General features: G+C 43.1%; 1 protein-coding gene across 3 annotated transcripts in view; it reads right to left on the bottom strand.

The window, feature by feature from the left end:
- MYPN (myopalladin) overlaps positions 1 to 14,108 on the bottom strand; it is a 68,845-nt gene that overhangs the window by 42,893 nt on the left and 11,844 nt on the right. The window contains exons 2-3 of one of the 3 annotated variants that reach the window (XM_014259249.2): positions 9,518 to 9,647; positions 916 to 1,854 (exon numbers count right to left, since the gene is read on the bottom strand). In XM_014259249.2, coding sequence (XP_014114724.2) covers positions 916 to 1,853 — 938 coding nt within the window. In that variant the 5' untranslated portion in view covers position 1,854; positions 9,518 to 9,647. Of the gene's footprint in view, positions 1 to 915; positions 1,929 to 9,517; positions 9,648 to 14,108 lie in introns of all 3 variants that reach the window. The other 2 variants (XM_005530498.3, XM_088059514.1) reach the window with 2 other exon arrangements.

The raw sequence follows: 14,108 nt of genomic DNA, 5'->3' as shown, positions 1-14,108 counted from the left end.
AAAATTAAATGTTGAAATAGAAATTTCAATTAAAAAGCTTCCATTTTTGGGGGGCAAAAATAGACCCAAGTTATATCCATTCCTGTGGCATCAAGTGGCTCCTGAATTGGGTACACCAGCATTTTGGTCATCCCTGGATACCTCCAGGATGAGCCCTCGTTCCCAGCTTCTCCTCTCTGCCCTTGCGAGGCTTCGGTGACTTTGTAGTGTCAGCTTCTAATTCTGGTGATTGTTAAACACCTAAACTTGGATGACACAAACACCTTGTCACTTTTATGTATGTCAACAGCACAAACACGACTGCTGGTGTAAGGGGAGTGTTGTGGCCTTCTGGAGAAATACCAGAATTGAACATTGTGTGTTGGAGTACAGTCTGTGAACAAGCCATTCAGTGTTCTGAGTACGAAGTAAGCCAGATTGAGTTTGTGTACAGGTCCAGATATGTAAAAGAAGATGATTTCACTTGTTGTCTTTGCATTATAAACTATGAATGATGAAAGCTGGAAAAGTAATTTCTCTCTTCCAGGGATCCTACTGATATTTTTATTATCCAAAGGATTTATCGAGGCAAATGCTGAGAGAAATAAGCAAGAGAAGTGTTCAGAGAGTGAATATCTTAGGGGATGATATTTCCTGCTTGTTTTCTGTTAAAAACCCCCTGAATTTTTGGCACTGTTTTCTCTTTTAGTCAGACTCCTCCACGAGTTTCAGGGCTGAACACAATACAACATTTGTAATGGCATAAGCTCCACCAGGGGAACGGCTCGAAAGCGTTAATTCAAGCAGTAGGTTTAGATTGAAGTAGAAATAATAGTAGAAATAGAAGAAATAATGTTCTTCCCAACCAAGGATTTCCCACCTGCACACACCTACCATTACAGAAATACAAAACGACAAGTGCAGAATTATGTTTACCTGACTTCAGGTGCTGGGATTCCTACCACAATGCAGTCCAATTGCACTTTGGATCCTTCAGGAACCTCCCTGCTCTTCAGTTTCTGAGTAAAGCGTGGTGGTTGTCCAAGGGGCTCGTCAGAATATACAGATGCAGATTCTGACTCTGTTTTCAGCTCTGCGCTTGTTAACTGAGCGATGGATTCCAGGTTTGCGGCCTGTTGATCATCTGTTTGTTCAAAAGTTTTCTCTGCTTTGTTTTCCAAGTCTTGAGGTGTTGGAATGGAAAGCCTTTCTCTGTTTTCTGATGTGAGAGACAGGCTGGAGCTACCTTTTTGAGCAGACTTGTTCTTAGAATCGATTTTGCTCTTGTAGTTTTTGCATGTTCGGGGTCGTATTCTTTCAGAGTTGTGAGCTTTGAAAAGCGACGAGAGCTCCTCAATGAAATCTGCCGCCTTGTTCAGGAATTCCTTTTTGGATTCTGACTCAGAAGGGAGGTGGTGTTTCTTTAGATCTTGAGAGCTCCCTTTGGACCCCCTTGTATTTCTGACATGTTCCTGACAGAAGTTGGAGTGCAGGCCATTGTCTGATGTTTTCAAAGCTGTAGACTGGGCCATTTGTTTGTGTTTCCCCGCGTCGTTCAGCTGATCTGGGGGGCGCTGTGAATGTGCCTGAAGCTCATCCTGTTTAGTTTCCAGTGGATTCTGATCAATAGCTTGTCTTGCCAGGTTTACACTTTCATCAAGCTCTTCTTGGCTCAAAAAGGCCGAGAGATCTGGGAGGTCATCTTGGGCAGCTACCTCATCTGAATCACCAGAAGCATTGCCATAGTGGAAATTATGAGAAACTGGCTCTGATCTGCTTCTTTCACTCTTCCCTTGATGCTTAGTTTCTGCTAAATAACTCTCTCTCAGAAGCTGAGATATTGAAGTTGAGGTTTCTAAACTGTCGTCTTGCATGCTGCCAACAGAAAGGACAAATAGGACCACGCCTTATCAATAGCAATTTTTTGGATTGAGCACAACGACAGGCTTCTGAAAAGCAGAACACAACATTTTCAAACTGCATCTGTGTGCTGAATACTTGCAAGTACTTGTAATATTTGAAGCATAAGGGTGGCCCTGTGTTAAAGGCCTGTTTCTGCACATCCTGCCAGACACTGTTGCTTTTACCCAGTAAAGTTCATCTTTCATCACTTTCTGCTGTCAGTAGCCTCACATAAATTAAGTGTGGTATTTCCTACTCTGTGCAAGGCAAAACTTCAGCTACAGAGCTATTAACTGAGTTTCAATGTCAAGTCTTCATCATTGCTGATGTGTGTTTCTTAGCTAAGAAACAATCTCATGGGATAGATTAAGTGTTGGCTATTTCAGGAACTGAAAGTTGTTGAGAAGAACAGTACTTTAAAGTGAAGTAAATTTAGCTTGAAAAGCACTGAAGTAGTAAGTAAATGAACCCTCAAAATCGTAAGAGGGATGTGAGGAGGAAGGAGAAAGAACTAAAATATTCTATAATGACAATTTTTAATGCATTCTAGGAAGCTATAATGGTGCTCCATAGCTTCCTAAATCCAGTATTATTTCTAATAAGCTGTTTAAAGTAAGTAGAGAACTGTGTCATTATTTGATGGAAACATAATTTGTACTACAGAGCTTTCAGAATCATGTTCTTAGGTCATCCTGATTCTGAAAAACTGTACCAAAAGAGATGAGAGCATCAGGAAGCTCTTACTTGACCTGCACACCTGATCAGCAAAGCTAAAGCATCCCTTTTGGTACTTAAACAAGTGGTTTTCTCCCTGTGTGGTGTTCTCCCTTTTATTTACACAAGATGTAAATATGACCCACCATGATGGGTGCAGAGGGATTCAGACACCCTGCTAACACCCTCCTCTTCTGGGGCTGAAATAGGAATACAAATATCTGCTCTTTACCCCATTCAGAGAGCTGATTCCTCACAGATACTGAAACAAGAGCGTGGCTGTTTACTGGATCTGTCTCTCAGATTATGCAGTGCTCATTATCTCCCTCCTCCTTCATTTATGGTGTGGCAAATCCTGCTGCAGTTTCAGGTATTCCTGCCCTCACACTGCTTTATCACACTGCAGAGGGTTCTGCTCCTGTCGTGGCATCAAGAGAACATCCATGCCCTGGTGTTGGCCATCTCCGTTCACAGCCTTGTGCAACAGCTGAAGTTACCAGGGATAGAGAAATTAAAAAGGTATCTCTGCTTTGAAAGGCTTTGGGATTTTCTGGTGGGACAATTGTCCCTGGAAAAGGGCTGGTTAAGAGCAAATGAAGTGGTCATGTCTCATATTGCAGTATTTCTCCCTGGAGTGTGAGTGCCAGCCCTCATTCTTTATTTACGAAAAAAGGAAGGTTTCAACTTAAGCTGTTTATATTCTTCTTCAATGAATGAACATAGAGCTATCTTAATCAGATGTGCATTTTGAGACCCTAATCCCTCTGCTTGAGGCACATTTGTTTATACTGAAATCCTTTTCCTTATGTAAATTTTGGGCATTTTAGATTTGTTGATTTTATTTTTGTAATATGAGACAAAGAAAATCACTAAGACTACAGAGGCACCCAATCAAAATATTTCTAAATTTGTACCTGTACAAAGAATGAGGAATAAAATGCTATATTTAATATATTTTGAATATAAACTGTAGGCTTTTAAGCACCCTGTCCAGTCCCTGCAGCTGAGCCAGGGTCTGTGATACTAATTGAACACTTGGCGTTAAATTATCTGTGGCACATAGAGAACATTGATTTGGGAAGCCCACATGAGATAATATCATGAGCTGTTTCATGACTGGACAGAGTTTATAATTTAACCTCTTAAGAGTACAAAGAGGCCTCCACGAGGTTTAAGGTTCCTGCTCAGTGGAAACTGCTTTTGCTTGCTCAGCTTTCACTCCTTGGGCAGCTGTGCCACCTCAGTGCAGCTGGACGTGTTTCAGGGCCTCTCTCAGCTTGTTTATGTGCTGATCACAGATTATGTGCTGGAAAGGTCACAGCTAAAGCTAGTTTCAGCTCCCAAGAGTTTAAGTACATTTAACATAAGGAGTTTACAGCCTGGAAGAGAGACCTGTCCCATGAATGAACTGCAGCCCTAGAACCTCCCCACATGTGGCTCTGGCTGAATTAGAACATCCAGCTCTTTGTAGCTTTACAGGACACAGTGGAAGGCTGTATTTTACGTGGCTGGAGAAGTATGGATTTTACAAGGTGGCAAAACTGAGCTTGCTGCATTTCTTGGCCACTCTTTCTGCAGCATTTCAGAATGGCACATCTTCATCTCAGTGTCTGGAAAGGTCATCAGAGCTGAAAAAAGGTGATGCAGATCTTTAGAGAACACTGGATGCTCCAAGTAGGGAAGGAATATTGTGTGATCGAAACCTGAAGTCAAATGAACTTGAAGAACTCCTGCAATGTTTTTGTCTAAAGAGTATATGAAAATTATATTGAGACTATTCAGGGTTTCATTTTCCTCTGTTGCTATGTCTGTTTCAACAGAGGTTGTTAATCACAGTGTAGCTTTTCTGCAGGAAACCACAGTAAAGCAACTGTGTGTTCAGTCTGGTTATTTGAGACTTTGTTCTTGGATATCTTCTATTCATCTTTTGATGAATTGAAAGCATTGAAACATGAAAGAAATAATTTCTGCTAATTTGCTAAAGGAGTATTGCTGCAACATCAGGAGCTACTCTCAAAGATCTGTTTAGGCAAAATAGTTTTATAATTCTAGCTTGAAAAATCCTGGTGAGGAAACCATTGTCTGATAGCAAAGGGAGGAAAACAAACAGTTCCCCAGCTAAGAACCTGGAACAACCTCCTTCCTTCTGCCCACTGGAGCAGAAGAGGTAGAAGGGAGCAGAGTTCTTCTAGAATTGGAAAGCAAGATATTAATGAGAACAAATCTGATGCCAAATTCTCAATACTTAGAGGGCCATCACTTTTCTTTAGAGCTCATCCAGGGTCAGAATTTTAAATCTAACTCTTCTTTATTTTCATCTTGTAGAAGATGACTTTTTATTCTATTTTTAGGAATGAAGTAGTTGGGTTCTAGTCAAATGTAGCACTTTGAGGCAGTGATTGTCTACCGAAGTCTTAAAATATTTTGAATTATTTGATATTTTTAATTTAATGGAAAATGTTAAGTTTCAGTGTGGGTTGCTGTGAGGCTACCAAGCAATCCCATTACAGTTATTAATTCTGCCTTGCTTTTGCCTTGAGAAATGCCCAGTTTGTTGTGTTGGGGTTTTTTTTCCCCCCCAAAGAACTGTGCTAATTGTAATTGCAGATGTCTCTGCTGAGCGGATAAGTGCAGATAACTGTGTTGAGCAGGCAGTAAGAAGAACAAACCAGTCAAAACACAGTAGACAGCAATCTGTGGTGGCAGTGAAAGCACCAATCATTTTGCTGACTGGAAAAGCATTGTGATGAAGCTGTATCAAGGGCAGGACTTGCATTGCTGGTTACAGGTAATGTCTTTAATTGCTGTTCTTTGGGGGGGAAATGGGGCCAGCAGCAGCCTCTGGGTCTCTATTCTTCACTGGCTCATTACCTACAGCCCCAAACCACAGTGTGAGGGTGGCATTTTTGGCTTTCCTGGGACACCAGCTGCACTGACCTTGGGCACCTGCTGTCTTGAAAGGCACCAGAGCATGGCACGAACAAAACTGACTCCATGAATTTCTTCACTCTGCTAATTCAGTTTCCATTAGGCAACTAATTGAACAAGCTTTGAGTTTCCAAGAGCCTATAGTTATGGCAATGTTCTCTTATTAGCCAAGTGATCTTTAGGATTAAATATTCACAAAGGTAGAATTGGTTTCCACAGTTTGTTTTGGCAGTGGCTTGACCTGAAAATCTTTGCATGGAAGGGAGGAAATATGTGCCACGGGGGTCTTGCAGAGTGTGACTCCAAACACTTGACTTTCTTCTTGTCTGAGTTTTCTTATACTTATTTCTGAGTCACCACTGAAGGAATCTGAGCTTTTCCTACAGAAACAGCACCAGTGAAATCTCAGCAAGCTTAAAGGAATCCCAGATATATCTGATATATCTCTGTTCTACTTGGTGAGAACAGCTTCCCATGCTTGATGCCCTAAAGATAATTTTTCAAATTCTCCTTCTGTGACAGAATAAACAGGTTGTATACAATTAGCAGATTTAATGCCAGAAGCACTGGAACACCTGCTTTGGCTTTCAAAAGTTAAAAGGAGAAATTTCAGTCAGTGCATGTTGTTCCTGTCTCAGCTTTTCAAGCTCCATTACTTGTGTTGGGAGTGCTTTTGTGTGCAACCCCAGCCAAGCAAACTGCTGCTTCTGCTCTGCAGAGAGGCACCTTTGTGGCCTTTACACAGCAACACTCTGCATGCCCAGCACCTCAGTGTGGAAACCAGAAAAATTAGCAAATACTAGAGGCCATATCTGCTTCATGATTAATTTAATTGCACATAAATTGCATTTACCCACGGAGAGTTTAACATTTATGGGGCTGTTCCAACTGTATGAAAAACAAGGCAAGGGTTGACACATCTGCCTTGCAGACCGTGGATGATGACAGTGGCATTCTGGTGTGCCTGCAGGAACTCTCACTTAGCAGATGTCATTGTCACCGATTCTGGTGACAATGTTGACAAGCTGTGGCTGCTGCAAGACAGTGCTGAGCCTCCAGACACAGGAAGGGCTAGGCTGGGGTAGAGGACTTGGGTTAGCACCTCTTTGTGCTTGGGGGCGTGTGTTTGAGAGACTTTTAAAACAGTGTTTAGAAAACTGTGTGCAGGAGGGTGGTTTACTTTTCTGTTTCAGATACTTGAGTGGCTTTGATTTCCATTCCCTGCAATGAGTCAGATAACTAAACTCCCAGTTCCAAGTAATGTAATTAAATATGGAAAATGGAGAATCTCCAGACTCAGGAGTGTAACAACTCATGGAAACAAAATCCCTCAGAAATGGGATGGGATAAATCCTCTCCCCAAGTTACTCTGTGGCAGACTCTGCAAGAGCCCTGTGTGCACTTGGAGTTGTGCCCTGGCCCATGACCTCACTGTTACAGTATTGGGCACCCTGAGCAGGAGGAAATACCCAACTCTGTTTCAAGGGAAAAGCACATTAAGTGCTCTCTTAACTTTTTCAACCTTTCTTTTATACTCTCATATAATGAAAAGGCCTTTTATTTTTCACTCTGATCACAAAAAGTCTTCCTTATTTCATTAATTAATACTGTCCCTCAGTAATTCTCAAAATGAGAGCTGAGACCCTTTATCCCATGTCTCAAGTTCCCTTTTCCTCCTCAGTGAATCTCCATGAACTGCAAGGCAAACATTATCTTGAAGAAACAACATCTCAATGAAACAAATACATTTTCAGCTGATTTTTAAATTAGAAATTGAGAAAGGAAGACAGGTGATGGCTCTTTTGAGGCCTGCCTGGGATGCTTCTGCATCCTCCTCTCCCGCTGACCTGCAGCCAGGCCTCAGATATCAGGACAAGTTCTGAGTGTACTTCAAGTGCTCACAGTGTAGAACAAGTTTTTATTGATTTAAGTAATGTATACAACCCTCTTTCCTTCAAGGATTGCCCATAGGAGAAAAAGTTTATATGAAAGGCCAAAACAGTTGCAGCAGAGATGCACAATTTGGTGCTGAATGTACATAGGGAGTTCCTCAATGAAAATATAACTAACAGGCACCAATATTCATTTATCCTGGTTCAAACACAGACACAGCACCCTGCACACCTTTTCTCATGGTTAAAACTGCAAAGCCATTTTCATGGGTTGTGAGCCAAATGATTTCAGTCATTTCTGTGAGTCCTGCTGGCAGGATGTGGGAGCAGTGCAGAAACCCACACATCATGTGCTTGAGGACTGCTACAGCTTTCTTACAAATAGGGGTTCCCGGTGGAAAAGGGAATTTAAGCGTTAAATTCGACACAGAAGAAGTCTGGATTGAATTTTTCTCCTCAGCTTTTTCAGTTGTGCCTTTCTTTTTGTCCACTGTTCTGTCTTTCTGATGTATTTTCAACAGTCTCTCTAACAACACTGTAACATAAAAGCCTTTGTATTTTAATCATATTTTCAAACTGCAATGTTTAGATGAGATTTCTATTCTACAGGAATAATTTTCCCAGTCCTGTCCAATATTCCTCTTTATGAAAGCAAGCACTAACCCAGTTAAGTTTTAAACAGAAAAGTAAAATGGTTTCTTTTTTTTCTTTCCCCCCACCCCATGGTTTAGATTACAATTGAGGTTGCATTGCCCAATTGCCTTTATGGTATTGTGTACATTTAAAAAAAAATATCTTAATGTAGTATCTATGTGCAAACATGCCTAGACTACTAATTGTTATCAGCTGTTGATAAAAAAGGATTCCTTCAGTACCACAGCAAGACCTAAAGAATGCACAGGAATAAAAACCAGCACAGAGCACACAGTTCCCCTTTGTGCTTGGTACTCTGCCTTGTACAAGACCTAACTCCTGAACTGATTATAAATGTTCTTTATATATAAATATTACTTTGCTCAGCTACAGGAATGACCACACTTACTATTGCTGTTTATTTTTGTTAGCTGTTTCTGAAAGTTAAAAAACAAACAAATTAAAGACAGACAAAACCAAAGAAATATCCTGACCTTAGGAACCTTCAGGTGGTGTAGGAGAGGGAGAAGAGCAGAGTTGAGGTTTATGAAATTGTTCCATTAAAACTTGCTGGTTTTGTTTTCACTCTTAAACTCTAGAGCATCTTCACAAATGTAAACCAAATGACCGAAACAAAACTGCTGATAAAGAAATCAGTGTCTTTAGCACGATCTGTGTAATGTTCTAGTAACATATGCTCAGGAGCCTTTCTGTTCTCTGTCAATTGTTGATATATTATTTGGTAAAACTTAACATGAGCTTCTGATTACTGCTTAATGTTGCAATATATTGGGCCAAACATTTGCTACTGACAGTCAAATACTTTTCTGAGAGAGAGAAAGAGAGCAGAGGAGATAGTGAGAGCTCAAGGGTGAGAGCTATGCCCTTCTAGCAAGACTGTTTCTGCAGCTGTTGTGTACATTAATCCAGAGAGCAGATCTCCCTGCACTAAATATAGCCACAGGGGTCATTTTACATGACAGAATAAATAATTAAATAAATAGAAAGCATTTAACTATGGGGGGGGTCGTCACATTAAATTAGGTTTGATTTTGCTTAAGAAGGAATTCCAAATTACGGCATCTTGGTTTAAGGCTGAATACATGAATGTAAATATTCCACTCCTCCATTATTTCATGAAGGGAAGATGAGCAGGAAGAGGGAAGAATCCCAGCAAGGAACTTTTCAGGTCATTAGAATCTTGTTGACTCTTTAGAGGAGTCAGAGTGGCTCCGAGGGATTTTGAGAACCCCACCAATGCTATTCAGGTCCTTTATAATTCCGCAGAACACCGTTTCTCTTTCACTGCAATGCACGTACCTCAGCACAATCTAAGTCAGTTTAAAAGGTATCTGTTCCCTGTATACGCCTTAGCAGCTAAAATTAGCATTCAAATATATATCTTATCAAACCCTTCTGCTACACTCTGCAAAATCAAAATGTAGACCAATCTGAAATTGAGGGATTACCTTTTTTTAATTCCTCCAGCTGCTGCTGCTGCCCAGCCCTGGCAGTGAGTAGCGCTGACAGTTATCCAGAAGTGTGAGATTAAAGTTAAGGAAGCGAGGGGATCCTCCGAGTCCTCAGGAACAGAAACAGCTAGGAGGAGTCCATAAAGAGTGAAGGAAGTTAACCTTGGTTATTGTGAGGATGGCTGGAAGGAGCTGGACAACCTGTCACCACCGGAGCAATAGCATTTGTCAGTTTGCAGGTCCCAAGTTATTTTGAGCAGCGTAAACCATGTGCCCGCGGAGCATTCCACCTCATTGGACAGGGAATCCGCTGCTCCCACAGCACCTATGGGCACAAATGCCTGCTCCTGGCTCGTGCAACAGCCCCTATAGATGCATATGTGGGTTTTGCTGATTCATCCAAGAGGCTCTGTGGTGGCATTGTATCGCTCTTGGCAGCTGCTTTAGGCTTCAGCCTTTTCAAATTACTAGTGATCGCTCTTTCGTTAAGTTTCCATCAGAACTCCAAGGTTACAGTCGCAGGGAAAACCATCAGCTGGTAACAACATAAAAGTTTTGCGGCTCCAAAGGCAAACTCTGCAAATGTGTGATTTAAATAATAAAATATTCCTGACTTCATCAGAGTGTTCTGTTTAATAAACAGAGTGAAAGAGTGCGGAAATCCTTCAGGATGACCCGAAAATACAGATGCTCAAAAAGCTAGAACGTCTAAATTTGTTACGGAATGCACAGAAATGAACTGTTGGAGGAAAAGCAATTAAAAGAGGCAATCAAAGCTAATCAGTAAATAAAACTGAGAGAGAAACACAGGTGGAATAACTTTGACACACTCGAACCAGTACACAGAGAAACCTTGTTACTATATAGAATTTCATTGCTTTAAACCTTGACTGGCTAAAACCTGCCACATCACTTGGTAAAGACAGAGATGAAATTTTCATTTCTACTCTTCCTACACAAAAAGTGGTCTGTCATTTTAGACAGTTTGTCACCCTGCTGGATTGTTGATATTTTATTAAAAATGCTTGTCACAATTCTGAGTTTAAAAGATTACTAAAATATTATGCATTTATGATGGGGAATTGATATATAAGCCTTTTCATAGCTAATGATGTAAGAGCTGGCTTCTTGACCTTCTCCCAAATCTCTCAGAACATTATCAAGCGAGCACCTGTGCTAGAAAAGGTGTTCATCTGTGGAATGGAGCTCTTCAGAAAGTTATTTTATGAGTCATAACAGTACGAAAATCAGAGAGGAAGGCAATTCTTGCATGTAAAATTTCCTGAAGCATTGTAGATACTTTTCTATTATTTCTCTCTCTTTTTGTAAACTATTGTCGTGGTTTAACCCCAGCTGGTAACAAAGCCCCACTCAGCTGCTCACTCCCAACCCCTGGCGGGATGGGGGAGAGAATCAGAAGAGAGAAAGTGAGGAAACTTACAGACTCAGATAAAGGCAGTTTAATAAATAAAACAAAAGTTGTGCACACAAGCAGATAAAAGCAAGGGTTTCCCATAGAATCATAGAGTAAGCTGAGTTGGAAAGGATCCTTAACGATCATCAAGTCCAACTCCTGGTCCTGTACAGAACCTTCCCCAAGAGTGCCTGAGAGCATTGTCTAAACGCTTCTTGAGGTCTGTCAGGCTTGGGGCTCTGGCCACTCCCCTGGGGATCCTGTTCCAGTCCCCAGCCACCTTCTGCTTCAAAAGCCTTTTTCTAAAACTCATCCTAAACTTCCCCTGGCACAGCTTCAGGCTGTTTGTCCAGGTCCTGTCACTGGTCACCACAGAGGAGAGATGGTTGCCCTGTGCCAGCTTCAGAATCCAGCACTTTCTCCTGCTGAACTTCATATGTTTGATGATTACCCAGTCCTCCAATCTGTCGAGGTCTCTCTGCAAGGCCTCCCTGCCTCCAGCAGAGTCAGCAGCTCCTCCCAGCTTTGTATCATCTGTAAATTTGCTCGGTATCCCTTCCAGTCCTGCATCCAAGTCATTTATGAAGATATTGAAGAACACAGGGCTGAGGATGGAGCCCCACTTGTGACAGGTCACCAGTCTGATGTCTGTCAGTGACCCCATTGACCGTCACCCCATGCACCTGACCCGTGAGCCGGTTGTTCTCCCATCCCATAACGTGTTTGTGGGATGGACATTTTGTCCAGAAGGATCCTGGGAGAGACAGCATCAAAATTTCAGATTTACTGAAATGCAGAAAGATGGCATCGACAGGCTTCCCTTGACCAGCTTGGTGGGCTACCTTGTCATAAAAGGTTTGATAAGCAGGACTTCTCTCTCACAAAGCTGTGCTGGCTGTGACCAACAACTGCATTCTTTCAGGTGTTTTTCAATGCCTCCCAGAATAATCTTCTCCATAGCACTGCCAGGCACTGACAGCTTTCGTTTCCAGGGTCCTCTTTCTCTCCCTTCTTGAAAACTGGGACAACATTTGCCAGCTTCCAGTTAGTTGGGATTCCCAGCATTGCTCAGAAATCACAGAGAGAGGCTTTGCAATGACATCATCTGTTCTTTGTGGATTCTTGGATGAATCCCATCAGGCCCCATGGATTTGTAGGGATCCAACTGGAGCAGCAGATCCTGCACAGTTTCAGGGTCAGCTGGGAATTGAGCATTCCCTCAGCCATGGTCCTCCAGCTCAAGGCATTGAGACCCCCTTGGTCCGTCACCCGTGTTGCAAAGAATGTGTTAAACAGCTCTGCCTTGTCCATGTCCCTGTTTGTGAGGTGACCATCCTCATCCTGGAACGGGCTGGTGTTATTTCTACACTGCCTCTTGCCATTATTCTATTTGAAAAAACCCCTTTTCATTGTCTCCTACAGTTCTGTCAGCTTCAACTCTAGTTGAGCTTTGGCCTTGTGAATTTTACCCCTACAGTGGCAAGCAACATATCTGTATTCTTCCCGTGTCTCCTGGCCTTGCTTCCACTGGGCATGCACCTTCCTGTTTTGCCTTATTTCCAGGAGATGATTCCTGTTCTGCCTCACCAGCCTGACTTCCAACATTTGGGAGTCATTGTGCACTTGGGAAGTGATCTTTAAAAACCATGACCAGCACTGATGGACCCCAGCACCTGCAAAAATATATTCCCAGGGGACCTTGCTGACTAATTCCCTGAACTGCCTGAAGTCTGCTCTCCTCATGCCTAGGGTTGAAATTCTGCTGGCACTTTTCCTCCTGTCAACACAGATTTTAAACTCGATCACTTCATGGTTACTGTGGCCAAGACAGCCCCAATCCCCACTTTGCTCACAAGATCCTCCCTGTTGACAAGCAGCAGGTCAAAGAGGGCATCTTCCTGAGTCGGCTTCCTCAGGACCTGTTCCATAGAGTTGTCATCTGGGATTTTTAGGAATTTTCCGGCGTGGGTTGTACCAGTTAATTTCTGGCAGAGAGTAGAAATCCCCCATGAGGACACAGAGAGTTGACTTGGAAGCATCCCATAGATGCTCAAAGGAAAATTTGTCAGTGTCATTGTCCTGCATAGGAGGTTGGTAGAAGGCTCCCACGATGACATCCCTGTTACTCGGTTTGCTCCTCGATTTTATCCAGAGGCTCTCAACTGTGTCCTTCCCATCTGTGAGCTCCATACATCCGAGCCCTTCTATTCCATGCAGCGCCTCCTCTCTGCCTCTTCTGCCCTGCCTCTCCCACCTGAAGAGCCTGTGAGCATCCAGCAGGGAATTCCAGGCACAGGACTCATCACTCCAGGTTTCACTCATACAATGATGTCAGACTCCAGGACTGGGCCAAAGCCAGGAGCTGCTCTTGTTTGTCCCTGCTACTGTGTGCATTAGAAACGTTTGAGGTGTGGTACTTTGTAGCCAGCACCTTGTGAGGCAGATTGAGGGATCTGTAAGCGATCATTTCGAGTTTTGGCACAGCATCCCATCCCTTGGCACTGGTGAGCCTGGTTATGTCCCTTTCCCTCTTCCAAGCTGGTTTAAAGCTCTGTCAATGAGCCTGCTAGCCCCTGTGCTAGAGCTCCTTTTCCACCCTGAGACTGGTGCACCGAGTCAGGTGTCAGAGCAGAGCAGCTGTTGAGTACATCTTCCCATGGTCAACAACCCCCACATTTTTCCACTGAGACCAACCTCAGAGCCATGCATTGGCCTGATGGATCTGCCTATTCCTATTTCATTCCCTACTTCCCATGGTTGGGCAGGTGTTCATCCATCCCCAGGAGAGCAGGGCCCATCCCACGTAATGGTGACATGGGAAGACAAAACTCCATGACTCTGAGTGTCCCTGGAATGTCCCTCTCCTGCCCCGGCTCTGTGTGCTGGGCACGGCCCCACAGGCTCTGGGACATCCCTTGGGTCACTTGGGCTCAGTGTCCTGGCTGTGTCCCCTCCCAGCCCCTCGCTGCTGGGCTGGGGCCAGGGCCAGAGGAACAAGACATCCCTGTGTCACCAGCACTGCTGCCAGCACACAGCCAGAGCAACAGCTACCATGGGGAAAAACGTAACTCTACCCCAGCAAAAACCAGCACAAATACCACTGACAGAACACCCCATGAGCACGAGCTTGTGGTGAAGATATGGGAAGCTTGTGCAGTGAAGTCAGCCCTTCTT

The sequence above is a fragment of the Pseudopodoces humilis genome, chromosome 9 (assembly GCF_049639895.1).
Source record: "Pseudopodoces humilis isolate 2021_Gansu_Grassland_sample_001 chromosome 9, ASM4963989v1, whole genome shotgun sequence".
Classification (NCBI taxonomy): Eukaryota; Metazoa; Chordata; class Aves; order Passeriformes; family Paridae; genus Pseudopodoces; species Pseudopodoces humilis.
This window is presented reverse-complemented; position numbering and strand designations above follow the sequence as displayed.